Genomic DNA, 27178 nt, shown 5'->3' on the forward strand with positions numbered 1-27178 from the left:
TGGCCTCATCAAAGATTGTGAACCTGTTGTCATCACTCCAAAATCTGACTATAGACCTTGCAAGGCTCAATACCCGCTCAAACAAGAAGCCATTGATGGCATAACACCGGTTTTTGAGTCTTAAAACAGCAGGAGTAATTGTTCCCTGTGATGACTCACCAGTGCGCACACCTTTGTTCCCTAGTAAGAAAATCAGAGATACAGCTCAACCAACAGAATGGTTATTTGCTCAAAATCTGCAAGCACAAAATGCAGCAGTTCGTTTCAGTGATGGACCTCAAATGCTTTCTTTTTAGTCCTCCAGTTCGTCCAGAGAGCCAACTCTGGCTTTGCTTTGCTTTTCATTTTTTCTTCCAGTGCCAAGGACACTGTAAGAGCACCACCACTTGAAATAGGTCTCTCAGATAAGGTCTTGAATCATCTCTTGTTCTGGCTCCCGGCACCTCTTTGTTGCAGCATGCTAATGACATTATTATGACCTGCAGCCCGGCCAGGGAGCAGTGTGAAACCAACACAGACAAACTCTTGCAACATCTGGCTCATGGTGGTCACAAAGCCATCTTTTCCAAACTTCACTTTGCCCAGGAAAAGATTGTTTTCCTGGGTCATGTCATTTACTTCTGAAGGAAACACTCTTTCACCACAAAGAGTAGCTGCAATTCAGAATCTCCCAAAACCCATCACAAAAACCAGGTGATGTCCTTTCTTGAAATGTGCCTTTCTTGTAGACAATTCATCTCCATCTATGCCATTCTTGAGGCTCCACTCGCCTCCTTCATTGATGACAAGAGTCTAAAAACACACAAAAGACCACACGGACTCCAGAAGCAAAACACTGCTTCCCTGCACTAAAGCTTGCCTTACAGGCCGCTCCAATATTGGGCTTACCTGACCCTACCAGGCCTTACACTCAGATTACAGATGAGAAGAATGAGTGTATGACTTCTTTTTTGTGTTGCAGGTGTAACCCGGTTGGGATATAATTTGTCCATGAGTTGATATACAGTAGATTAAACTAAAGGGATAAATTCATTAGCCAATAAGGATGTTGTGTTTTCTTTTTGATAGTTTTATTTTACTGTTTATTGCATTTATTGTTATGCTGGCATGTATATTATTTATGTTGGAAGTGGCCTGTAAAATGTGTATGACACAGGGGATTGTGTTTTATTTTTTATATATATAAACATTGTACGTGAGTGAATCACGTGTGAGGTCAAAGGAGAGTGGGAGGGGTTGAAGTTGAAGTTAGAGAGAAGAAGAAGGAACAAGATGGAGAGTGGCGAGTAAAGAGCGTGTGAGGAGCAATGGAGATAGTTGGACTGTTTAATGGATTTTGATAGACTCTAGCACCATTCGGGTGAAAGGGACACGGACTCTTTCTGAAGACTGGACAGTGTTAGAGTTTTTCCCGTTCGAGTGGAATATTCGACGGAGATCGAGGCTAATTAGTTAGCTGCTAAATCAGTAGCTAACTCTCGTGCTGGGACTTGGCTGGGAGGCTGGCGGTGTGCGAGCGCAAGTGGCGGAGTCGGTGCGGAGCCTAGTCGTGAAGAACAGGACCAAACATTCTGAAAAGCTGTACCGAGTGAGGAGAAGGTGTGGCTGGTGTGGGTCTTCTGTTTCCTCTTCTGCTGTTGGGACGGAGTTTGGACTGCACACGTGTGTGAACTCAGCGTACAGGTACCTTGACTTTATTTATTTTGCCTGCGGGCGAAGGAGCCATTTGTTTTCGGCTACAACGCACACGAGCGACGGCCTGGCCAGCAACGTTTTATTTTGGTTTTTATGACTATTGACCATTGCCGGCTTATAAAGAATAAGGTTGTTTATTTGGGCCCTTAATTAGTCTACTGCAGTGTTTTGTTATCTGCTGACATTTTTTCGTTTGCTGTTTGATTAAGAGTGTTTATGGTTTGAAATTATATATTGAGAGTAAACATTTTTTTATTTTTCCAGTAACCCCAGTGTTGTTATTGAGCATTTTGGGTGTTTCTTATAGTCAGGTAACACTTTTATTTATTTTGAAGGGAAAGTAAAGCGTTAATTACCTGGTAAACTACTGTGAAAGGGTAATAATTCCTATTTTCTGTTGCTGGTTTGTATTGCTCCGTAGAGAGAGAGAGAGTTAAAATAAAATAAAAAATATACATAAGGTACATTTAAAGAAGTTAATTAAAGAACTCAGGTTAGCCACCTCTCATGTTAATCCGTTAAGCTAGAGAGGCGCTACATAAATTGGAGGCACCGCTGATGTTGATGTGTGTATGATTTATTTTATTTGGTTAGCCCAGTGACTTTTAGCATTTTTGATTTGGTAAAGAGAGATAGTCTACAGTTAACATGGCTACTAGAGCTGAGTTGGCATTAGAGTTAAAAGGATGGTGTCGAGGTGCATCCTTGGTTGAGGCTCATGCGGTTTTAGTGCTCATGCAAGAAGATGTCAATACTGATGCCATTGAAGAAACAATGCAAACTGTGAAGAGTCTGGGACGTGTGCGAGTAAGAGGACGCAATTTAAGTCTGCGACACAACCAGTACCTTGTTTTGTGTGAGTGCAAAGAAATTGTGACGAGAGATAAAGTTCCTTTCGAAGTGTTCCCTATTGAGGGTGGGGGGCCATGGTTTGTTGTTACTGTGAATGATGCCTCACCAACCGTGGCACAGGACCCAGGGTTATCTGGCTTGAAGCAGACAACAGGTGGACCTATGGAGGACTTTCGCCTGTTGGTTCCTGAAAAGGAGGCTGAAGTTAGATCCACTGAAGCTATACTGAGAGCTGTAAGTGACTTACTCGACAAGACTAAAGCCTCCAGTGACCATGGAGCTTACCGCCGCCTACGAACATTTTCTGGATTGCTGATTGCTACCTACTCCCGCTGGAGAGGAGCAGTTCGAACACTGGATTGGCCAGGCACGGCTTATGGTTGAAGAGAGTGACTGCTCTCTCAGAGAGAAGAGGCGGAGAGTAATGGAAAGTCTTAGGGGCCCAGCCCTTGATATTGTTCAAGCGGCACGTGCAGGTGACCCTGAAATAAATCCAGGAGACTGCTTAGAGGCGCTGGAACATGTTTTTGGGACAGCAGAATCAGGAGAAGAGTTGTATTTTGCCTTTCGTTTGTTGCAGCAACAACCAGCAGAAAAGCTCTCTGACTTCTTAAGATGGCTAGAACAGTTGTTAAACCAAGTGATACAGAGAGGTGGTCTTCCCTCTACCTGTGCTGACAAAGTAAGGTTAGAGCAGTTGTTGCGTGGCGCTATAGTTTCAGACTTGATGTTGGTCAATCTCCGCCTCCGAGAGAGAAAAGATAAGCCCCCAACATTTCTCCAACTGTTAAAGGAAATACGTACAGAGGAAGAGTATGAAGCTTCGCGAAGAAAGCTTAGTACTGTTGTGCAGAGTGTGCATGCAAAGCCAGCAGTTGAGGAAAAGCAGCTTGAGATCCAGCATTTAAGGTCCGAGGTAAAAGAACTTAAATCATTAGTCGCTGCTGTTGCTTCTAATTCAATACAGGACATTTCAGTTAAGTCTGAGAAGCCTCCCCAAAAAGCAGATGGGGAAGTAGCTGCGCTGAAGAAACAGGTAAACGCCTGCAGCAGAAAGTCAAAGGTAAAGTGATGGAGACTCAGGCAGAGGTTGCAGCAGTAACCACATCCAACTCAGCTAAGCAATCCCCACCAAGATCACACAAAAGTTTGGAAGAATACTTTTGCTACAGATGTGGAGAGGCTGGGCATTTTGCAGTGAAGTGTCAAAATCCAGAGAACCAGTCTAAGGTTATCAAGAAACTAATCCAAGCTGTTAAGTTGACAAAGAATCATCAGTCATCAGGTGATGCTACAGTTAGTACAGTCAACTGTGAGGTTAAGGAAAGTGAGGCAGATGTGTCTGGGGATGCAGGAATTCCTGATGGGTTGGTTGGACCGCCTAGCCTGGTGCAGCTAAAAGTTAATGGACAGCCCTGCACTGCCTTATTTGATAGTGGCTCTCAGGTGACGATAATATTTGAGCCATGGTACCAGCAATACTTGGCTGATGTTCCAATCCGGCCAGTATCTGGTTTATCTCTGTGGGGATTAAGTGAGACAGAGGTCAGCTACCCATATCGTGGTTATGTGGTAGTAGACCTGGAGTACCCAGCTGAGGTGGTAGAGACAAGGCGCAACGTAACTGTACTAGCCCTCATATGTCCCAGTCCGGGGGCTGGAGACCAGACTCCTGTCATTGTGGGTACCAATGCAAGCCATGTCCGACGATTGGTGAACCAATGTAAGGACAAAGCTGAGGTCATGCGAGCACTAGGCTTTCGGGTTAGTGTGAAAGAAGATCCAGTCACACTAGAGGGTGTTACAGCGGCAGTCCCTGAAGACGACGAAGCTGGTTGTGTCCGGTGGATGGGACCAGGCCCATTGCTTTTATTACCCGAGGGTGATACGCAGGTAGTCTGCAACGTTGAACTGAAGACACCCATTGAGCAGGAAATCTTGATGATGGATTCCTCACCTGCAGCCACCCTGCCCGCTGATGTGTTCGTTCATTCCATGGTTGTCCCTAGCGAGGCCTTGGAGGTCGACAGTTTTCGAGTGCTGGTTAAGAATGACTCTCCGAGAGAGATTGCTATACCTGTGGGAACAGTGATGGGGAGCATCTTCCACATTGATTCTGTTGCTACCCTTCCTCCTAAGGAGAAAGTTTCCCCAGATTTTTATGCGAGCATGATAAACTTTGGCGACTCTCCTACTTCTGAACAGTGGAAGAACAGGCTGAGACAAAAACTAGCTCAGAAATCTGATGTTTTCTCGACACATGAGTGGGATGTAGGGTTAGCCAGAGGGGTGGAGCATAGAATCCGTCTTGCGGATTCCAGGCCTTTCCGTCAGCGTTCCCGTCGGTTGGCCCCAGCAGACATCGAGGATGTACGAAAGCATCTACAAGACCTGCTTCAGGCCGGAATAGTGAAAGAGTCGCGAAGTCCCTATGCATCTCCAATAGTGGTTGTTCGAAAGAAAAGTGGAGCTGTGAGGATGTGCATAGACTACAGACTGTTGAATAGCCGAACCATACCTGATCAGTTCACTACACCATGCATTGAGGACGCTCTGAATGCCCTGACTGGGAGTCAGTGGTTCTCTGTGCTCGATCTGCGTTCAGGCTACTACCAGATTGCTATGTCCGAGGAGGACACAGAGAAAACGGCATTTATTTGCCCATTAGGATTTTTCCAGTTTGAGCGGATGCCGCAGGGCATTACTAGAGCGCCAGCAACCTTTCAAAGGTTAATGGAGAAAGCCGTGGGAGATATGAATCTCCTCCAAGTGTTAGTGTACCTTGATGATCTCATTGTGTTTGGAAAAACGCTCGAAGAACATGAGGAAAGGCTGCTCAAGGTACTGGATCGACTTGGGGAGGTTGGGCTGAAACTTTCAGTCGACAAGTGTCAGATCTGTCTCCCAAGGGTCAAGTATCTGGGGCACATAGTGTCTGCAGAAGGTGTTGCTCCTGACCCAGACAAAATAGAGGCTGTCACCGCCTGGCCCATGCCGGTCCTAGGAAACTACAGACCGATCTCCAACCTCACCTTTATCTCCAAACTACTCGAAAGAGCTGTTGTAAGTCAGCTAAACGACCACCTGTGTAGTAACAGTCTGTTTGATGCTTTCCAGTCTGGTTTCAGAGCCCATCACAGCACAGAAACAGCACTGCTTAAAGTCACCAATGACCTCCTCATGGCATCGGACCGGGGTCTCGCCTCTGTACTCGTTCTACTGGATCTCAGTGCTGCCTTCGACACCGTAGACCATCGCATCCTGCTACACAGATTGGAACACGAGATCAGGATTACAGGAACAGCACTGCGCTGGTTTAAATCATATTTATCTGACAGATTTAATTTTGTTCACACTAACGATGTGTCTTCCACAGGTACAAGGGTTAACCACGGTGTTCCACAGGGTTCTGTGCTCGGACCGATCCTGTTCACCCTCTACATGCTCCCTCTAGGAAACATCATCCAGAAGCACGGCATAAACTTTCATTGTTATGCTGATGATACCCAGCTGTATTTATCCATGAAGCCTGAAGAAACGGAGCCGCTAGTCAGACTACAGGCGTGTCTAAAGGACATAAAGGACTGGATGTCCTCCAACTTTTTACTATTAAACTCGGACAAGACTGAGGTCATTGTTTTTGGACCGAAACATCTCAGAACTAGTTTATCAGATAATACTTTCTCTCTGGATGGAATTACTCTGGCCTCCAGTACGACTGTGAGGAACCTTGGAGTTATCTTTGATCAAGACATGTCGTTTGTCTCTCATATTAAGCAGGTCTCCAGGACCGCTTTCTTTCACCTGCGTAATATCACTAAGATCAGGAGCATCCTCTCTCAGAGTGATGCTGAAAAGCTCATCCATGCTTTTGTCACTTCAAGACTGGACTACTGCAACTCTTTATTGTCAGGATGTCCACATTACTCCATCAACAGTCTGCAGCTGATCCAGAACGCAGCAGCTAGAGTTCTGACAGGAAGCAGCCAAAGGGATCATATCTCTCCTGTCCTAGCGTCTCTTCACTGGCTCCCAGTGGACTCAAGAATACACTTCAAGATCCTTCTTCTAACCTACAAGGCTCTTCATGGACTTGCTCCATTGTATCTGCAGGACCTGATTGTACCATATGTTCCTAATAGGACACTCAGATCTCTGAGTGCAGGTTTACTAGTAGTTCCTAGGATTCATAGAAGTAGAATGGGAGGACGAGCTTTCAGCTATCAGGCACCGCTATTATGGAACCAGTTACCAATCTGGGTCCGAGAGTCAGACACTGCCTCCACCTTTAAGACTAGACTTAAAACTTTTCTGTTTAGTAAGGCGTACAGTTAGCCTTAGACCTAGTGTGTAGCACAGCTATGCTGCTCTAGGCCTACATTGTCGGGGGGCACAAACATGATCCACTGAGCAGTTTCCCTCTCACCCTCTAACCTCTCCTTTTCTCTCCTTAGTCTGGCTCACACTGGTCTCAAGACCTGGATGATGACCTGCAGTCCGGCCCGTGAAGTCTCTCTTGCTCTACGTTGTCGGGGGGCACAAACATGATCCTCTGAACACCCTCTGACCTCTCCTCCACTCTCCTTAGTCTGGATCATACTGGGTAATATCGTCTCATAATCTGTGTTAACTGTCTTCCTTGTAGTTCTGTGCCTCGCTCTCGCTCTCTCTCTCTTTGCAGGTCTCAAGACCTGCATACTGACCTGCAGTCTCTCCTGTGCTCATCGACTTCACTAGCCCCTGCTGCTCATCCTTGCTATCAAATTACTATTCCTACTTATGGACCGACGATATATATAGATATCTATTGCAATATAATCACTGTTTCATCTTGCTGTCATGTTTGCTCTGTACTGTATCATGTTTGCTCCTCTCTCTCTCTCTCTCTCTCCTTCATCCTCTCTCTCTCTCTCTCCTTCATCCTCTCTCTCTCTCTCTCCTTCATCCTCTCTCTCTCTCTCTCTCTCTCTCTCTCCTTCATCCTCTCTCTCTCTCTCTCTCTCTCTCTCTCTCCCTCATCCTCTCTGACTAGCAGCAGGACTGGTTCCCCCTTAAGTTGACGGGTCCTGCTCAAGGTTTCTTCCTCTTAAAGGGAGTTTTTCCTTGCCACAGTGCTCTTAGGGGGGTTCCTGTGAAGCGCTTTGAGACAATGTCTGATTGTAATATGCGCTATATAAATAAAACTGAATTGAATTGAATTGAATTGAATTTGAAGACGCTACAGTCATTCCTTGGCTTTTGTGGCTATTACAGACGTTTCATACAGAACTATTCTGCTATAGTTAGGCCATTGACAGACCTCACTAAGGGATATGCTCCTACACAGAAGAGCAAGAAGCTAGTCCCAGATGCAACCAAAGTTTACATGAAAGAGTCAGAGCCCTTTGGGCAAAGATGGGATAAGTCCTGCACAGACGCGTTCCATAAGATTATTGACTGTTTGACACATGCTCCTGTCTTGGCTTTTGCTAATCCACAACAACCCTACATACTGCATGTTGATGCAAGTTTGAAAGGACTTGGTGCAGTGCTTTATCAAGAACACCCTGAAGGCATGCGTCCTGCGGCTTTTGCAAGCCGAAAACTGAGTACAGCGGAGAGAAATTATCCCATACATCAGTTAGAGTTCCTGTCTCTCAAGTGGGCCATGGTTGACAAGTTCCACGACTACTTATATGGAGCTAGATTCACTGTTCGCACTGATAACAACCCTCTTACCTACGTGCTGACTACAGCCAAGCTCAATGCAGTAGGGCATCGCTGGCTGGCTGCTTTATCAACGTATGAGTTTGATGTCCAGTACCGACCAGGTCGGCAGAATGTTGATGCCGACCTATTGTCAAGAAACATGACAGATGCGGCTGAAGATGGTTGGGTGACTATACCGCCTTCTGGGGTCAAGACTGTGTGTCAGAGAGCCTGCATTCTTGAATCTCCCCATTCAGTCCCCATATATGCCGCTCAGCTTGGTGTGTCTTCACAATGTGTGCCGGAGCTGTATGCCTGCCCGACCCACTTGGAGCTAAGGTCGCTTGAACTCTTGCCTAGGGAGAGGCTAAGAAAGGCTCAGGAAGACGATGAAAGTATCGGACCAGCTATACAGGCAATAAAGAGTGGACACTGGGCTCATGAGACAACAGACAATCCCGAGTTGGCAAGATTGAGAAGAGAAGCTGGGAAGCTTTCTGTGAGAAATGGATTGCTGTACCGTTTTAGTAAAAGACCATCCGGAGAGGAGGTCAGTCAGCTCCTTCTTCCTAGTGAGTTCCGAGAAATGGTTATGCGGGCCATGCATGATGACTTGGGGCACCTTGGACAGGAAAGAACTGTCGACCTGCTCCGCAGCCGATTCTTTTGGCCAAAGATGTCTGTAGATGTAGGACAGTATATCAGAAGTATGGGGAGTGTGTTACCCACAAGACTCTCCCTCAGAGAGCTGCTCCATTACACCAGATCACAAGCTGTGGGCCTATGGATTTGGTGTGCATGGATTTTCTTTCAATGGAGCCAGACTCTAAAGGCATAAGTAATGTGTTAGTGGTCACTGATCATTTTACTAGATATGCTCAGGCTTTCCCCACCAAAAGTCAGAAAGCACAGGTTGTGGCAAAGGTCCTGATGGAAAAATATTTTGTCCATTATGGACTTCCATCGAGAATTCATTCTGATCAAGGAAGGGATTTCGAGAGCCAGCTGATCCGAGAACTGCTGAATCTGATGGGGATACGCAAGTCACGTACCACACCCTATCATCCACAAGGGGATCCACAACCGGAGAGGTTCAACAGAACTTTGATTTCCATGCTTGGTACACTGGGTGGGGAAAAGAAACGTAGTTGGAGCCAGCATGTATCGTATCTGGTTCATGCATACAACAGCACGAGATGTGATGCCACTGGCTATTCCCCCTATCATCTGATGTTTGGGCGAGAACCGAAACTCCTGGTTGACATATGTTTTGGAACATCCCCTGATGGAACAGAAGAGGTGTGTCACACCCGCTATGTCAACCAGCTAAAAGAGGACTTGAAGCAAGCTTATAAGCTAGCATCTGATGCCGCAGACAAAAGGCACCAAAGAAACAAGAGGCTGTATGATCGTAGGGTAACCTTTCAATCTGTGGAGATTGGGGACCGAGTTCTGCTCCGGAACCTTGGTTTGAGAGGCAAGCACAAGCTGGAGAGTAAGTGGATCCCTGAACCTTATGTTGTCATTGGGAAAATGCCAAACTTGCCGGTGTTCAAAATAAAACGGAAGGATGGGAGATCAGGGACCAAAACCATTCATAGAGACCACCTTCTTCCTATTGGGCAGTTTGTGCGAATGCCAACGATCCAGCAAGAAGAAAGCACGCCAGCCAAGCCCAAGACCAGAGCTGATAGTCAAAAAAGGAAACCAAGGGAAGTGGTTCCAGAGACACAAAGGTTTCAGGAGTTCTCTGACTCGTCCTCTGACATGGAGTATTTTGTTACTCACAGAGATAGCCAGGCAAAGTCCACCCATAATGTGGTAAAAACTGATCAGCCAGCGATGGATGTGGAACCTGACTCTGAACCAGAGCATAGTCATGGCCCTGAAACAACACCTGGTTATGAACAAGAGCATGGCAGAGATCCTGAAGTGACTATGGATGAAATCTCAGATTGGGAGGAGGAAGGCTGCTCTGATAATGAACCCAAGGGATCTGGTAGAGCTGACGTTTTCGATGAGATTCTGGAAGATGGACTAGAGGCTAGAGCTGAGCCTAGACCGAAAAGAGCCATTAAGCCTGTTATTAGACTCTCATATGATGAGATGGGTAAATCAAGTGACAGACCTTTAACCATAGTGCCCCGGGGTATTGTCATAAAAATTGGAACGCACTAGAGACTTAGTTATTATGCCCATACTCCATATATTTGTGTCTGATGAGGACACTCAGACATTTAAATGGGGGAGGGTGTAACCCGGTTGGGATATAATTTGTCCATGAGTTGATATACAGTAGATTAAACTAAAGGGATAAATTCATTAGCCAATAAGGATGTTGTGTTTTCTTTTTGATAGTTTTATTTTACTGTTTATTGCATTTATTGTTATGCTGGCATGTATGTTATTTATGTTGGAAGTGGCCTGTAAAATGTGTATGACACAGGGGATTGTGTTTTATTTTTTATATATATAAACATTGTACGTGAGTGAATCACGTGTGAGGTCAAAGGAGAGTGGGAGGGGTTGAAGTTGAAGTTAGAGAGAAGAAGAAGGAACAAGATGGAGAATGGCGAGTAAAGAGCGTGTGAGGAGCGATGGAGATAGTTGGACTGTTTTATGGATTTTGATAGACTCTAGCACCATTCGGGTGAAAGTGTTCAACATGGACTCTTTCTGAAGACTGGACAGTGTTAGCGTTTTTCCCGTTCGGGTGGAATATTCGACGGAGATCAAGGCTAATTAGTTAGCTGCTAAATCAGTAGCTGACTCTCGTGCTGGGACTTGGCTGGGAGGCTGGCGGTCCACGAGCGCAAGTGGCGGAGTCGGTGCGGGACCTAGACGTGAAGAACAGGACCAAATATTCTGCAAAGCTGTACCGAGTGAGGAGAAGGTGTGGCTGGTGTGGGTCTTCTGTTTCCTCTTCTGCTGTTGGGACGGAGTTTGGACTGCACACGTGTGTGAACTCAGCGTACAGGTACCTTGACTTTATTTATTTTGCCTGCGGGCGAAGGAGCCGTTTGTTTTCGGCTACAACGCACAGAGCGACGGCCTGGCCAGCAACGTTTTATTTTGGTTCTTATGACTATTGACCATTGCCGGCTTATAAAGAATAAGGTTGTTTTATTTGGGCCCTTAATTAGTCTACTGGAGTGTTTTGTTATCTGCTGACATTTTTTTGTTTGCTGTTTGATTAAGAGTGTTTATGGTTTGAAATTATGTATTGAGAGTAAACATTTTTTTATTTTTCCAGTAACCCCAGTGTTGTTATTGAGCATTTTGGGTGTTTCTTATAGTCAGGTAACACTTTTATTTATTTTGAAGGGAAAGTAAAGCGTTAATTACCTGGTAAACTACTAAGTGAAAGGGTAATAATTCCTATTTTCTGTTGCTGGTTTGTATTGCTCCGTAGAGAGAGAGAGAGTCAAAATAAAATAAAAAATACACATAAGGTACATTTAAAGAAGTTAATTAAAGAACTCAGGTTAGCCACCTCTCATGTTAATCCGTTAAGCTAGAGAGGCGCTACATTTATTAAACTACATTCATGACGTTTCCTACCTTTAAGGACAGTTTCTGTTTCTTCCTTCAGTGTCTGTTAAATGTGTGAACAGAGTTTATCTGACTGACCGTCCTCACACTGAGCAGACAGCAGCCAGCTCACTTTACTGTCTGTCTCTGTGTCCTCACAGCGTCCTCTGTCATGACTGTGGACGTGTATGAGGGGGCGGAGTCAGTGCTGCTGCCCTGCCAGGACTCTTCTGTACCTCTTGACCCCACAGTGGTGTGGGTCCGCTACGGCTTTATTCCTCCAACCGTCCACCAGCGTGTCCGGGCTGGTGATGAACTAGCAGACCAAAACCAGGGGTACAAAGTCCGAACATCCATGAAGACTGATGCTCTGAGGACTGGAGACCTCAGCCTGACTCTGAGGAAGCCCCGCCTCTCTGACAGTGGAACCTACACCTGCACCATCACAGCGTTTGGAAAAGAACGAGAACTGGCAGATATAGAGCTGCAGGTCAAAGGTCAGACACACACAGCTGCTCTCACATGTGAGCAGAGGTCAGTGCTGCAGACACAGGTCAGCTGGTTCATGTCTCCGTCTCTGTGTCCTCACAGTTCACAGACAGAACTTCACTGTGACGGTGGATGAGGGGGCGGAGTCCGTCCTGCTGCCCTGCCACATCCCTTTTGTATCTGGACCCTCCACAGTGGTCTGGACTCGCTGTGACCTCAGGGCTTCAACCGTCCACCAGCGTCAGCAAGAAGAGGATGAACTGACAGACCAGAACCTGGCCTACAGCGGCCGGACGTCCATGAACCCTGATGCTGCACAGACTGGAGACTTCAGTCTGACTCTGAGAAAACCAGGTCCTACTGACAGAGGCAGCTACACCTGCACCATCACTGTGGCTGGAGAAGAGACGAGACACACAGACGTACGGCTGGAGGTCAAAGGTCAGCAAGCACACCAGCAGCATGTGTAGAAATCAGATTAAATCAAACTTTATTTGTCTCACACAGTGGTACACAGGGGGCAAGGGGGGGAAAGCTGTTCCTCAGTCTGCAGGTCCTGGTCTGGAGGATCCTGAAGCACCTGCCAACAGTCCAGGGGCAGGGTGGGAGGAGTCCTTGATGTAGTGAGCTTGATGCAGACAGTGTTTCCTCTGGAAGTGGAGTCCCTTGTGATGCGCTGGTTTTTGTCATTTTGCTGCAGTCCTCGTGGTCCGAGATACCAGACTGAGACCCAGCTGGTCAGGATCCTCTCAGGCACACAGCAGACAAAGCTCACCAGGAAGCTGAAGACAGGTTCCAGGACAGGCCCTCCAAGTTCAACCACCACCCCTGGTGTGGACAGGGTGGGCTCCTGTCTCCCTCCTGGAGTCCATACTGAGCTGTTCTGTGCATGGTGTCCGTTTACTTTTGGTGATACCTCTGCATGTGTGTTAGCAGTTAGCTGCTGACCCTTGAGTCAGGATGAGGCTCCTTCCTCCCTCTGATATGCACTTCATCGTCCTCACAGAGGACACAGAGACACCTGCTGTATACAGAGGTCAGAGGTCATGTTGTTCTTTGTGTTCCTCCACAGAGAGACTTCCAATCTGGGCCATGGTTCTCCTGGTTCTCCTGGTTCTCCTGATCCTGGTTGTGGTTGTTTCTGGTGGTCTCTTATATCATTTCCGGCACCATTTCATGTCAGGTGAGTCTCTTTAATCATTGCAAGTCATGAATTTTGCAACATCATGGGGCAAAGAAGTCTCCTGGACTGTGGAGGGGACAGGGCTCACAAAGACGTCTGTTAAACTGGACAGCAGGACCCCTCTGAGCAGTGTGAGCTTTGCTGTCTGACTGCTTTTCTTCTTCTTCATGCTGCCATTTTAGTTCAGTTCTTTCTGATCAAAGTTCCAAAGAGGCTCTGTGTTCCATCCATCCATCTTCAACCGCTTATCCGGGGCCGGGTCGCGCGGGCAGCAGTCTAAGCAGAGACACCCAGACTTCCCTCTCACCAGACACTTCCTCCAGCTCCTTTGGGGGAATCCCGAGGCGTTCCCAGGCCAGCCGAGAGACATAGTCTCTCCACCGCGTCCTGGGTCTTCCCCGGGGCCTCCTCCCAGTGGGACATGCCCGGAACACCTCCCCAGGGAGGCATCCAGGAGGCATCCGAACCAGATGCCCGAGCCACCTCAGCTGGCTTCTCTCGATGTGGAGGAGCAGCGGCTCTGCTCCGAGCTCCTCTCGGGTGACTGAGATCCTCACCCTATCTCTAAGGGAGCGCCCAGCCACCCTTCGAAGGAAACTCATTTCGGCCGCCTGTATTCGCGATCTCATTCTTTCGGTCACTACCCAGAGCTCATGACCATAGGTGAGGGTAGGAACGTAGATTGACCGGTAAATCGAGAGCTTCACCTTCCGGCTCAGCTCCTTCTTCACCACAACAGACCGGTACAGCGACCGCATTACTGCGGAAGCTGCACCGATCCGTCTGTCAGTCTCCCTCTCCATTTTTCCCTCACTTGTGAACAAGACCCCGAGATACACAAACTCCTCCACTTGGGGCAGGAGCTCTCCTCCCACCCAGAGAGGACAAACTACCTTTTTCCGGTCGAGAACCATGGCCTCAGACTTGGAGGTGCTGATTCTCATCCCAGCCGCTTCACACTCAGCTGCAAACCGTCCCAGTGCACACTGGAGGTCCCGGCTCGATGAAGCCAACAGGACAACATCATCTGCAAAAACAGAGATGAAATCCAATGGTTCCCGAACCAGATCCCCTCCGGTCCCTCGCTGCGCCTAGAAATTCTGTCCATAAAAATTATGAACAGAACCGGTGACAAAGGGCAGCCCTGCCGGAGTCCAACATGCACCGGGAACAGGTCTGACTTACTGCCGGCAATGCGAACCAAACTCCTGCTCCGGCCATACAGGGACCTAACAGCCCTCAGCAGAGGGCCACGGACCCCATACTCCCAGAGCACCTCCCACAAAATGCCGCGAGGGACACAGTCGAACGCCTTCTCCAAATCCACAAAACACATGTGGACTGGTTGGGCGAACTCCCATGAACCCTCCAGCACCCTGCGGAGGGTATAGAGCTGGTCCAGCGTTCCGCGGCCAGGACAAAACCACATTGCTCCTCCTGAATCCGAGGTTCGACTATAGGCCTAATTCTCCTCTCCAGTACCCTGGCATAGACTTTCCCAGGGAGGCTGAGGAGTGTGATCCCCCTATAGTTGGAGCACACCCTCCGGTCCCCCTTTTTAAAAAGAGGGACCACCACCCCGGTCTGCCAGTCCAGCGGCACTGCCCCCGATTGCCACGTGATGTTGCAGAGGCGTGTCAGCCAAGACAGCCCCACAACATCCAGAGACTTAAGATACCCATGGCGAATCTCATCCACCCCCGACGCCTTGCCGCCGGGGAGTTTTTCTGACTACCTCGGCAACTTCAGCACAGGTAATAAACGAGTCCACCACTGAGTCATCAGCCTCCGCTTCCATGATGGAAGGCATGTTGGTGGGATTGAGGAGACCCTCAAAGTACTCTTTCCACCGTCCAACCACCCCCTCAGTCGAGGTCAACAGCTCCCCACCTCCACTGAATACAGTGTTGGCAGAGTACTGCTTCCCCCTCCTGAGGCGCCGGACGGTTTGCCAGAATCTCTTTGAGGCTGATCGATAGTCCTCCTCCATGGCCTCCTCCCAGGCCCGAGTTTTTGCCTCTACAACTGCCCTCGCTGCAGCACGCTTGGCCTGCCGACACCTATCAGCTGCTTCAGTAGTCCCACAAGCCAGACATGCCCGATAGGACTCCTTCTTCAGCTTGACGGCATCCCTGACCTCCGGTGTCCACCACCGGGTCCGGGGATTGCCGCCACGACAGGCACCAGAGGCTTTGCGGCCGCAGCTTCGGACGGCTGCATCGACAATGGAGGTGGAAAACATGGTCCACTCCGACTCAATGTCTCCAGCCTCCCTCGGAATCTGGGTGAAGCTCTCCCGGAGGTGGGAGTTGAAGATCTCCCTAGCAGAAGGTTTGGCCAAACGCTCCCAACAGACCCGCACAGTATGTTTGGGCCTGCCAGGCCTGTCCAGCCTCTTCCCCCGCCAACGGATCCAACTAACCACCAGGTAGTGATCAGTTGACAGCTCAGCCCCTCTCTTCACCCGAGTGTCCAAAACACAAGGTCGAAGGTCAGCTGACACGATTACAAAATCGATCATTGTGCTCTGTGTTATTTATGGAATAGTGTTAGACAGAGGAAAGCCTCTTTAAGGCAGCGAGGGGAGCATGGGAAGAACGTCTTCTTCTTCGAGTGGAAGATGTGTGAGTGCTTTGTCTAAATGTTCTTTTAAAGGCAGGGGAGGAGGTTTTAAAACTCAGTGAGAGTCAGCCAGATTTAAAAGTAAACACGCCCCTTTCTCTCGGAGCTCACCCCGAAGCCACGCCTCCAATCACATGGATGCGCATCACCTGAAGACGAGCTGCGGTCTGTGACTTCGGTCATAATGCACGTACCTCTCTGGTGCAAGCAGAGCAGGAAGAGAGTGACAACCAGCCAATAATCCGTGCAGGGTCCACCCGGAGGATTGGCTGATGTTTTTAGTGTTTTATAGCTTCCACAGATGATTCATATTCTTTGTTTTAATGAGAAACTGCTGAACTAATCGGTTGCTATCAGATTGTAAAGAGAAGTTGCACTAATTTAACAAAAACTGCATCAGAATGAAATCTCCTACCCAACCTTTAAGATTAAGATTAAGAAAACCTTTCTTAGTTCCACAATGGGGACATTGCAGATACAGAAAGCAAAAGATAAGAGAAGCTATATACATAAATTAAACTACTAATAAAAATATTCATATATACAATATATATATAAATAGAATCAAACAAGAAAGAGTTTACATATTAACAGTTATTGCACAGGTGAGTGGAGGTAGAAGGTTTATAAACTGTACATAGTGCATCAATAAACTAAATAAATAGTTTATTGTACAGTGTGGTGTGTGAATACTGCTCCTATCAGAAGTGTTTATTATACAGTCTGACAGCAGAAGGATGGAAAGACCTTCTGTATCTCTCCTCCACACACCGAGGGTGGAGCAGTCTGCCACTGAAGCTGCTGTGCAGGGCTGACAGGGTGTCCTGCAGGGGGTGGGACTCATTGTCCAGCATAGAGGTCAGTTTTGAGGAGGTCAGCACCTCCTGCACTGAGTCCAGAGAGCAGCCCAGGACAGAGCTGGACTTCCTGATGACTCTGTCCAGCTTCTTCCTGTCCCTCTCAGTGATGCTGCTGTTCCAGCAGACTACACCGTACATGATGACTGATGCCACCACAGAGTCATAAAAAGTCTTCAGGAGTGCCCCTTTCACTCCAAAAGACCGCAGTCTCCTCAGCAGGTAGAGCCTGCTCTGGCCCTTCTTGTACAGTGCGTCTGTGTTGTGAGTCCAGTCCAGTTTGTTGTTGAGGTAAACACTCAGGTATTTGTAAGAGTCCACCTGCTCAATGTCCATTCCCTGGATGTTCACCGGTGAGGGGGGGGCTGAGTGTCGTCTGCGAAAGTCCACCACCATCTCCTTGGTTTTCCCTGCATTGATCAGGAGGTGGTTTCACTGACACCAGTCCACAAAGCTCTGCGTCAGTCCTCTGTACTCCACGTCGTCATCGTCACTGATGAGACACATGACCGAGAGAACTTCTGCAGCACACAGCCGTGTGTTGCGTACTGAGGTTCTGTAGTGTCATTTGTATTTGGATGTAGTGTGTTGGCTGACTGGGTGAATGCCACGGCACCCAACAACCATGGTCTCTCCATGCTCACTCTGAAGCTTGGTGTTAAGGTGGCAGCTAGTTCTCCGTGCAGTGTGGAGGATGCTGCTGTGGCTGTAGGAGAACTAATCGGGCCTGCGTCTGTGAAATCTGCTGCCCGGATGAACAGATTGTTTTGTTGGGGAAAAGATTGAGCATGTTTCTAAACTTGTGGAGACGGGGATCAGTGTGAATGGAATATATATGGAGCAACCTGCAACTAGGATCAGTAAGTGACGATTTCCTGATAAGGAATTGTCTCCAATTAAAAAGGAGCTCTCAGGTTGTAAGTCTCCACTATTGAAGCACGTGGTGTCTCATAGGAGACAGCTTTACATGATTCTTAGTAACTGTGATCAGCTGTTTGATTATCGGTTTCATGTTAAAGTTGACGGGTTTGATTATGTGCTCTTTGCTACCTCTGGTGATCTGAAGTGCTTTGGTTGTGGTGGGGAAGGCCATATGATTTTGGCTTGTCCTACGCGAGCCGGCTCTACTCCGCATGGACCAGAGGAGCGGTGTTCTGTTTCTGACAACGGAACAGCAGAGGACAGAGCAATGACACCCAGAACTTCCTGGTCTGATTAGTTCTCCTACAGCCAGAGCAGCATCCTCCACACTGCACAGTACACTGCACACTAGCTGCCACCTTAACACCATGAACATGAGGGTGGTGTAGATGCTGCTCAGACAGGCCGAGGTGAGACAGTTGAAGTGAGTGAGGTGGTTGGTCAGTACACACAGGTGGAAGGTGGTGGCGCCAGAGTCCATCATAGTGACTTTAAGCACTGCTTAAAGTCACCAATGACCTCCTCATGGCATCGGACCGGGGTCTCGTCTCTGTACTCGTTCTACTGGATCTCAGTGCTGCCTTCGACACCGTAGACCATCGCATCCTGCTACACAGATTGGAACACGAGATCAGGATTACAGGAACAGCACTGCGCTGGTTTAAATCATATTTATCTGACAGATTTCATTTTGTTCACACTAACGATGTGTCTTCCACAGGTACAAGGGTTAACCACGGTGTTCCACAGGGTTCTGTGCTCGGACCGATCCTGTTCACCCTCTACATGCTCCCTCTAGGAAACATCATCCAGAAGCACGGCATAAACTTTCATTGTTATGCTGATGATACCCAGCTGTATTTATCCATGAAGCCTGAAGAAACGGAGCCGCTAGTCAGACTACAGGCGTGTCTAAAGGACATAAAGGACTGGATGTCCTCCAACTTTTTACTATTAAACTCGGACAAGACTGAAGTCATTGTTTTTGGACCGAAACATCTCAGAACTAGTTTATCAGATAATACTTTCTCCCTGGATGGAATTACTCTGGCCTCCAGTACGACTGTGAGGAACCTTGGAGTTATCTTTGATCAAGACATGTCGTTTGTCTCATATTAAGCAGGTCTCCAAGACCGCTTTCTTTCACCTGCGGAATATTACTAAGATCAGGAGCATCCTCTCTCAGAGTGATGCTGAAAAGCTCATCCATGCTTTTGTCACTTCAAGACTGGACTACTGCAACTCTTTATTGTCAGGATGTCCACATTACTCCATCAACAGTCTGCAGCTGATCCAGAAGCAGCAGCTAGAGTTCTGACAGGAAGCAGCCAAAGGGATCATATCTCTCCTGTCCTAGCGTCTCTTCACTGGCTCCCAGTGGACTCAAGAATACACTTCAAGATCCTTCTTCTAACCTACAAGGCTCTTCATGGACTTGCTCCATTGTATCTGCAGGACCTGATTGTACCATATGTTCCTAATAGGACACTCAGATCTCTGAGTGCAGGTTTACTAGTAGTTCCTAGGATTCATAGAAGTAGAATGGGAGGACGAGCTTTCAGCTATCAGGCACCGCTATTATGGAACCAGTTACCAATCTGGGTCCGAGAGGCAGACACTGCCTCCACCTTTAAGACTAGACTTAAAACTTTTCTGTTTAGTAAGGCGTACAGTTAGCCTTAGACCTAGGCTGTGTCCCATTTCAGGGTCTGCATCCTTCGGAGGACGCAGCCTACACGGTCTCAGGAGGCCGCGTCCTCCTGAGGATCCTCCGGAGGATCCTCCACCGTTGGTAAATGGGACGGTCTGGCCTTCAAATCACTTCCTGATTGTGGCGCGACGTCATAAATTTTGCCCCGGGAAAAACAAAAGCAGCGACAGCGACACAACACGGACTAGACAACAAACGGGACAACAGTGTGGATTTAGACATTTGGAATATTTTAATATATTTATTTGTTGTTGGAGGAAGAGGAGAGGCGGCTCCAGCGGCAGCAAAACCTGTGACGGCTCATTTTCTTCAGGCTGGGAGAGCGCAGTGGGGAGGTGACGGTAAGCTGCTGTTTAACCATATTATTGATCATAATTAATATACCAGTTACTGAGCAAACGCTAGATATATAACCAGTAGATAGACAAATATGATTAAATGTAATTTATATTTGATTCAATCGTAAGACTTGATACAGGGTCTGTATTAAACCACTGCTTTAATGTGTCATTAAGCATCAGGTCTGTCACTGCACCAGAGAATTACTGCTGGGTGGAGGAGAGTGGGGCTCCCTGCAGGACCAGCTGTCTGTCCTGGAGGAGGTGTACTGACCATCATCCCCTTTGGAGGGTGAGGATACATATTTTATAGCTTTTCATATTTTAAGCTGCTTTGGAAGCCGCTCTGTTGAAGTTATTATTTTTATTTTTGCCCTTTTTAAAAACATCTTTAGTAACATGGCAGCCGCCGATCGTCAGCTCTGCAAACCCTGATGGACGATGTGGTGGACAGAGGAGACAGACACCCCCCTCCCCCAGATGATGTCCCACTCACAGCCAGAGGACTCCAAGGTCTTCATCGTGGCATCGTCCAGTCCAGAAGCACCAAGGACTCCTGCTCAGCCAAACATTTATATATATGTTCTTTGTGAATAGTATTTTCTGCTGATCTTTATAAATAATAAACTGCACATTTTCATAATGCCCACTGGTAAATAGTTAGAAATGTTCTGTGTCTTTGTAAATATTGTACATAACAGAACAATAAATGATTTACTGTGGCCACTGAGAAGTTGTTCAAAAGTTTACTTCAATTATAAATAGGTGAAAACACATAATGTAACAAGGTTAGAAGAGTTTAAGAACACAGAGACAAGAACGATTTAATATACAATTTAATAAGTAACATTTAAATAACAGAACATAAAATCACTGCTGTCCACCATCCTCTGTATGAGCTGAGGTCTGTCCGTTCTTTCTCTGCTCTCCCTCCCTCTCTCCCCCTCTCTCTCTCTCCCCCTCTCTCTCTCTCCCCCTCTCTCTCCCTCCCTCCCTCTCTCTCTCTCTCTCCCTCTCTCTCTCTCTCTCTCTCCCTCCCTCTCCAGCCTCATCTCCTCCGTTATCAATTGTCAGGTTTCTTCTGTTTCTCTCTGCTCCTCCTTCAACAAAATGACAACAGGCAGAATGACCGTTTGATATAATAACGATAATATTGCTCCTCACGTGAACTATACTTTATACTATACTACAGTAAACAACAAGAAACAACATCCAATCAAAGCGTTTAGTTTTAGCGCCTCGTATCAACAGGACGTCATGTTTGTAAATATAAAACTCATTTTTTTAATGCCGCTGTCACTACTAGCATTTTAAAACTCTCGAACTACTGCTCTTTACTTACATTTAAATGTGAATTCGGCACTCCTGCCGCTGCCGCTCGCTTGGTCCGTCATCGTACTATTGGACAAAAAGTAGGCCCGCAAAGCATTGTGGGATATTTAAGGCCACGAAGGATGGTAGCGATGCGTCCTCCAAATTCAGGCAAAAGGAGGACGCATTTGGAGGACGCATTTGAAGGACCCTTCGACTTTTGGCGAATTGGGACAGCCTTCGCGCAGCTTTGTGACGTAAGCGGCCTTAAAATGCGCACTCCGAAGGATGCAGACCCTGAATTGGGACACAGCCCTAGTGTGTAGCACAGCTATGCTGCTCTAGGCCTACGTTGTCGGGGGGCACAAACATGATCCACTGAGCAGTTTCCCTCTCACCCTCTAACCTCTCCTTTTCTCTCCTTAGTCTGGCTCACACTGGTCTCAAGACCTGGATGATGACCTGCAGTCCGGCCCGTGAAGTCTCTCTTGCTCTACGTTGTCGGGGGGCACAAACACGATCCTCTGAACACCCTCTGACCTCTCCTCCACTCTCCTTAGTCTGGATCATACTGGGTAATATCGTCTCATAATCTGTGTTAACTGTCTTCCTTGTAGTTCTGTGCCTCGCTCTCGCTCTCTCTCTTTGCAGGTCTCAAGACCTGCATACTGACCTGCAGTCTCTCCTGTGCTCATCGACTTCACTAGCCCCTGCTGCTCATCTTTGCTATCAAATTACTATTCCTACTTATGGACCGACGATATATATAGATATCATTACAATATAATCACTGTTTCATCTTGCTGTCATGTTTGCTCTGTACTGTATCATGTTTGTATCATGTTTGCTCCTCTCTCCCTCTCTCTCTTTCTCCTTCATCCTCTCTCTCTCTCTCTCTCTCTCTCTCTCCCCCTCATCCTCTCTGACTAGCAGCAGGACTGGTTCCCCCTTAAGTTGACGGGTCCTGCTCAAGGTTTCTTCCTCTTAAAGGGAGTTTTTCCTTGCCACAGTGCTCTTAGGGGGGTTCCTGTGAAGCGCTTTGAGACAATGTCTGATTGTAATATGCGCTATATAAATAAAACTGAATTGAATTGAATCATAGCCTCCACTTCCTGCGGCGACTTCAGACTGTTGAAATGTTGATTTGTTTACAGAGCTACCATTGAAACTGTATTCAGGAACTTTATCACCTGCTGGTTTGGGAACCTTACAGTCAAAACCAAATCTCAATCTGGTGAGGATGGCAAACAGCATTATGGGTATTGAACAGACGGCCATTAGACAGAGCAACAATACGTATGTTTACTGGGGTTAAATGATCTTCAGAGCCTCAGGGACAGACTGATGAGACATCAGACTGTTAACTGACACACACACAGTGTGTCATATTTCACTGATGTCTCATTATATCCATGAATCCAGGACAGGAAGTCTCAGTTTGTTCAGTGTCAGCTCCTCTGTCCTCCAGTGTCTTAAATGAGGAGGTGCAAACTGTGAAACAGGTAAAGCCCCCTGTCCTCAGTCAAAATCTGTCAGAGATGAGACAGACGTCAGGTGACCTGAAGACACCAGGTCTGTCCTCAGAGACACTGATGGAGCTGAGGGTCCTCAGAGAGAGACACAAGTCAAGAAGGAAGGACCAGGAAGGTCTGTACAGCTTGTCTGGACTTTTTAAAACTTGGTTCTTCATCAAGGGGTTGAGAGTGTCCGTCTCACACACGGACACTCTCAACCAGCACTCTTGAATCTCTTGGAGCATTGTACTTCATTTATTTTCCAAAACAAAACAGGTTTTAAAAAATACAAAATATCTTAATTCACAGCTCATGTTGGTCTTTGTTGTCTCTCAGTCCCCCAGGTGGAGGTGGACTCAGGGGTGGAGTCTGTCCAGCTGCCATTTAAAACCACAGCTCACCTGTTTAAAATCACTAAAGTGGAGTGGAGGAACAGTAGATTCAGGACAGTCCACGTGTATGAGAACGGCTCTGACCGACCTGCAGAGAAGGACCAGGTTTACAGAAACAGAACAAAGATGAATGAAGACCTGCTGAGAACTGGAGACCTCAGTCTGACCCTGGAACACCCCACATGGACAGACACAGACACCTACACCTGCACCGTCTACAACAGGTGGAGAAAGAGCCTGATGAAGAAACAAGTGCAGCTCCATGTAAACGGTGAGTTCTAAAATTCAGTTATCCTGAAAGAGAACCTGATCCAGAGACCAGAACAGGGTTTGAACCAGACTGTTTGTTTCTGGCAGTAATGAGACCAGCAGAGGTCACCAAAGGTCACACTGAGTCGTAGTGAAGTGCTGCCTGTTATGGTGTCAGGGTCTTTATGGAGAAGGGTTTCTTAGGAAAACCTGGTCTGATAAAGACTGAGTCTGCATGCAGCTCTGCATCCAGTTCCCAGGAGCAGGAGGTCCTGGATCAGAGGAGGCTCCCTGGCAGACCTCACAGATCCAGACTCTGGAGGAGACATCATGACAGATGGACAGGAAGTGGTCTTCCTCTGAATGAGCAGAGTCCAGGCTCAGTATCTTTTCAGAGGGGGTGTAGTCACAGTGAGTGGATATCACATTCTAGAAGTAGCAGAATGCCTCCGAAAAAACTGAACCTTGTTGCGAATTCTGCAAAATCTGCTGAGGTCGAATCGTCCCAGTGCAACCAAGCTAGCCAGGCTAGCATGGCGACGACACGATGGCTCTTTTGAAGGAGGAGTTTAATAGCTGGTTCAGCATCTTCCTCTATTTAAGTAGGGAAGTTAGCTCACACCCCTGTTGGGTGTAACAAACCATAGTCTGACCCCATTGTCTACTTATTTGTTCTTCCATGTACATTAGGGATGCACCGAATTTTTGGCCACCGAAAATTTACGACCGAAAACAACTCAGCTGGAACAGGAGGTTGTTGTGACAACGCTCCAGCATGTGTGAGGTGTCTTTTCTTGCTTCATGTGAGCTGCTAACTAAAGAGATCTGCTCCTCTGATGCATCTGCAGCTGATGTCATTCTTTTAAATGCAGCACTAAAGGGTCTTCTAAGCAAAGAGACGGGCCGCTGAGTGAAAACTTTAAAAAGTACACTCGTTGTCAGGGTTTCCAAACTACAAATCACACTTGACGTGGTAAAAATATCATGGCAAAACAAAACTAGAATTACGAGGACATGAGGCAAGGCAGGGCAAAACAAGGACTTAACACATGACAAGGTACAACCTGGGTTTTGTGGCGGTGGCAAGGCAAGGCAGGAACGAAGACAAGACAATACCCTTGGGTGATGACGAAACAAACTGGCAGGGAGTGCAGAGAAGACAAAGGCTAAATACACTAGGGCCAGGGAAGACAACGAGACACAGGTGACACACATGAGGGCAGGGCAGGTAATCAACAAGGCGGGAAAACACAGAAAGTAAAACACAAGACAAAGCACAAGGAGGGCATGACTATCAAAATAAAACAGGAATCACAACACAAGACACAAAAACTAAACAGAAACCCAGAGAAACAAAACACTAGAACTACAGGAAAATAACAATAACTAAACAGATTAAGCTAAAAACCCAAAACAAGGAAAACAAAACCATAAATGAACACCAGGTCATGACACTCGTAGTCCGCCAGCACGCGCTTTAATGAGATTAAAGGATTCTCTGCACTTCATCGCGGTATTCATCTGCGGTATAAAGAGCCAGGCCGTGTGGATGCGTAGAACCGCTTGGAGACAGAAAAGTGCACAGCGCGCCCTCACTGTCAGATGTGTTCAGTCAGATCCTGCAGAGCCTCAAAAAATCATAGACAGGCTGTTCTGTTCTGATTTACAGTATATGTGACATCACATTTATTTTTCTGCTGGACATTTTTTAATTTAACTAAATGTTTATTTATGCAGTAGCCCTGTTTAAATAAGATAAGATAAGATAAGATAAAACTTTATTAATCCCGAAGGAAATTCTTATGCCAGAGGTATCAAGTTACATTAAATGCAGTTAAGTACAGAGTATCAGAGTATAAGTGTCACTATAATCCAAATCAGAGTACAGTACGCAGTATGAGCACAATATGATGCATGGATACAAATATGGAGATATAAGTATCCAAATACAACACACACATAATGTACACATGAGTGGGGTCAATCTAAGTTATTTTATTTTATATTGTGCTTTGTTGAAATGTGCTAAATGAATATATAAATACTTATATATATATATATATATATATATATATATATATATATATATAAAATATATAATATATAAATTCATATATTATTATTCATATATATAATTGTTTTATTCTTTGAAACATTAATATTAAGTTATGCATTTGCAATGCTCTGATTTTAGTGAGGTTAGTACACAGTCATAGCCATAAATGCAATGGTACTAATAATTGGCTTAATACGATTTGTTTCAGTGTTTTGGTTTTCAGCCTTGGATTCCTCATTTTTCGGTTTCGGCCAAGAATTTTCATTTTGGTGCATCCCTACTGTACATAGTTTTGTTCTAAATGCTAGCAAAACAATACTTTTGTTTTCTTTTTATGTTGATGTTATGTGACCAGTGGTGGAAAGTATTTGTACTTTGTTACTGTACTTAAGTAATTTTACGTATTTGTACTTCAGTAAAAATAACAGCACATACTTTCTACTCTGACTCCATGCTGCAGCTGTTACCTGTCCTTTCTTCTCCACTACATTTCTACAGTGTCCGTAGTTGTCAGGGTTCGTCAGGAGGGAGGACACAAATGCAGAGGCGTGGAGCGGTTAGCTAACAAAAGCTCCTTTATTCAAACCAGGAGGGCAAAACAATACAAAACTAAAAATCACACTTCACGTGGCAAAACTAGATTAAGAAAAACAGGCACATGGCGTAAAAAGGCAAGAACAAAAAAAAAAGCATGAACGAGGCTTCTACCTGGAGCACGCTGAGGTCAGGCAGAAGTACATGGGGTAGGCGAGGAACAAGGCATGGCATGGCATGGACAAGACTTAGAAACAAACCCTACACCAGACGAGACGAACTAGCAAAGACAGAGGGGAAGACACAGACTATATACAAAGGGACCAGGGAAGACAACGAGGCACAGGTGACACACATTAGGGCAGGGCAGGTGATCACACAAGGAGGTAAAACACAAGACAATACACAGGGAGGACAGGACTACCAAAGCAAAACAGGAAACACAAGACAAGACACAAGAACTAAACACAGATTAAACTAAAAACCCAAAACAAGGAAACAAAACCAGAACTAAAACACCAGGTCGTGACAGTAGTTCCTTGTTCCGTGTGATGAACACAGAGCTAGACTGATGTCAGACTCTGCATGGAGCTGGTGTCACGCTGCCAGCTGTGTTTCTATAATGAGCCTCAGTCATGATGCCGGTGCTCTGGCTCAGTGAGGTTCTGACCTTTTAATAGAGGTGTCAATCATCCTAATCAACCTGTCTATTGTGAAGTTATGAGCCTGCATATTTGAAAGGTATTAGCTTAGCATTAGGTGGGCGTGGCCTATCTGCTTTATACATCTGTTATTTCAATTCAATTCAATTCAATTCAGTTTTATTTATATAGCGCATATTACAATCAGACATTGTCTCAAAGCGCTTCACAGGAACCCCCCTAAGAGCACTGTGGCAAGGAAAAACTCCCTTTAAGAGGAAGAAACCTTGAGCAGGACCCATCAACTTAAGGGGGAACCAGTCCTGCTGCTAGTCAGAGAGGATGAAGGAGAGAGAGAGAGAGAGAGAGAGAGAGGATGAAGGAGAGAGAGAGAGGAGAGAGAGAGAGAGGATGAAGGAGAGAGAGAGAGAGAGAGAGAGGAGCAAACATGATACAAACATGATACAGTACAGAGCAAACATGACAGCAAGATGAAACAGTGATTATATTGTAATAGATATCTATATATATCGTCAGTCCATAAGTAGGAATAGTAATTTGATAGCAAAGATGAGCAGCAGGGGCTAGTGAAGT

General features: G+C 46.5%; 2 protein-coding genes across 2 annotated transcripts in view; both read left to right on the forward strand.

Annotated features, from left to right (window-relative positions):
- The window catches only part of LOC114444887 (uncharacterized), a 110986-nt gene that overhangs the window by 40081 nt on the left and 43727 nt on the right, over positions 1-27178 (forward strand). The window lies entirely within an intron of this gene.
- On the forward strand, positions 11421-13708 carry LOC114444923 (V-set domain-containing T-cell activation inhibitor 1-like). The gene is made up of 3 exons (XM_028419822.1): positions 11421-12263; positions 12358-12696; positions 13328-13708. The coding sequence occupies exons 1-3, from the start codon at positions 11939-11941 to the stop codon at positions 13450-13452; spliced, it is 789 nt and encodes a 262-aa protein (XP_028275623.1). The 5' UTR covers positions 11421-11938; the 3' UTR covers positions 13453-13708.

Source organism: Parambassis ranga, chromosome 13, assembly GCF_900634625.1.
Source record: "Parambassis ranga chromosome 13, fParRan2.1, whole genome shotgun sequence".
In the NCBI taxonomy this organism is placed as follows: Eukaryota; Metazoa; Chordata; class Actinopteri; family Ambassidae; genus Parambassis; species Parambassis ranga.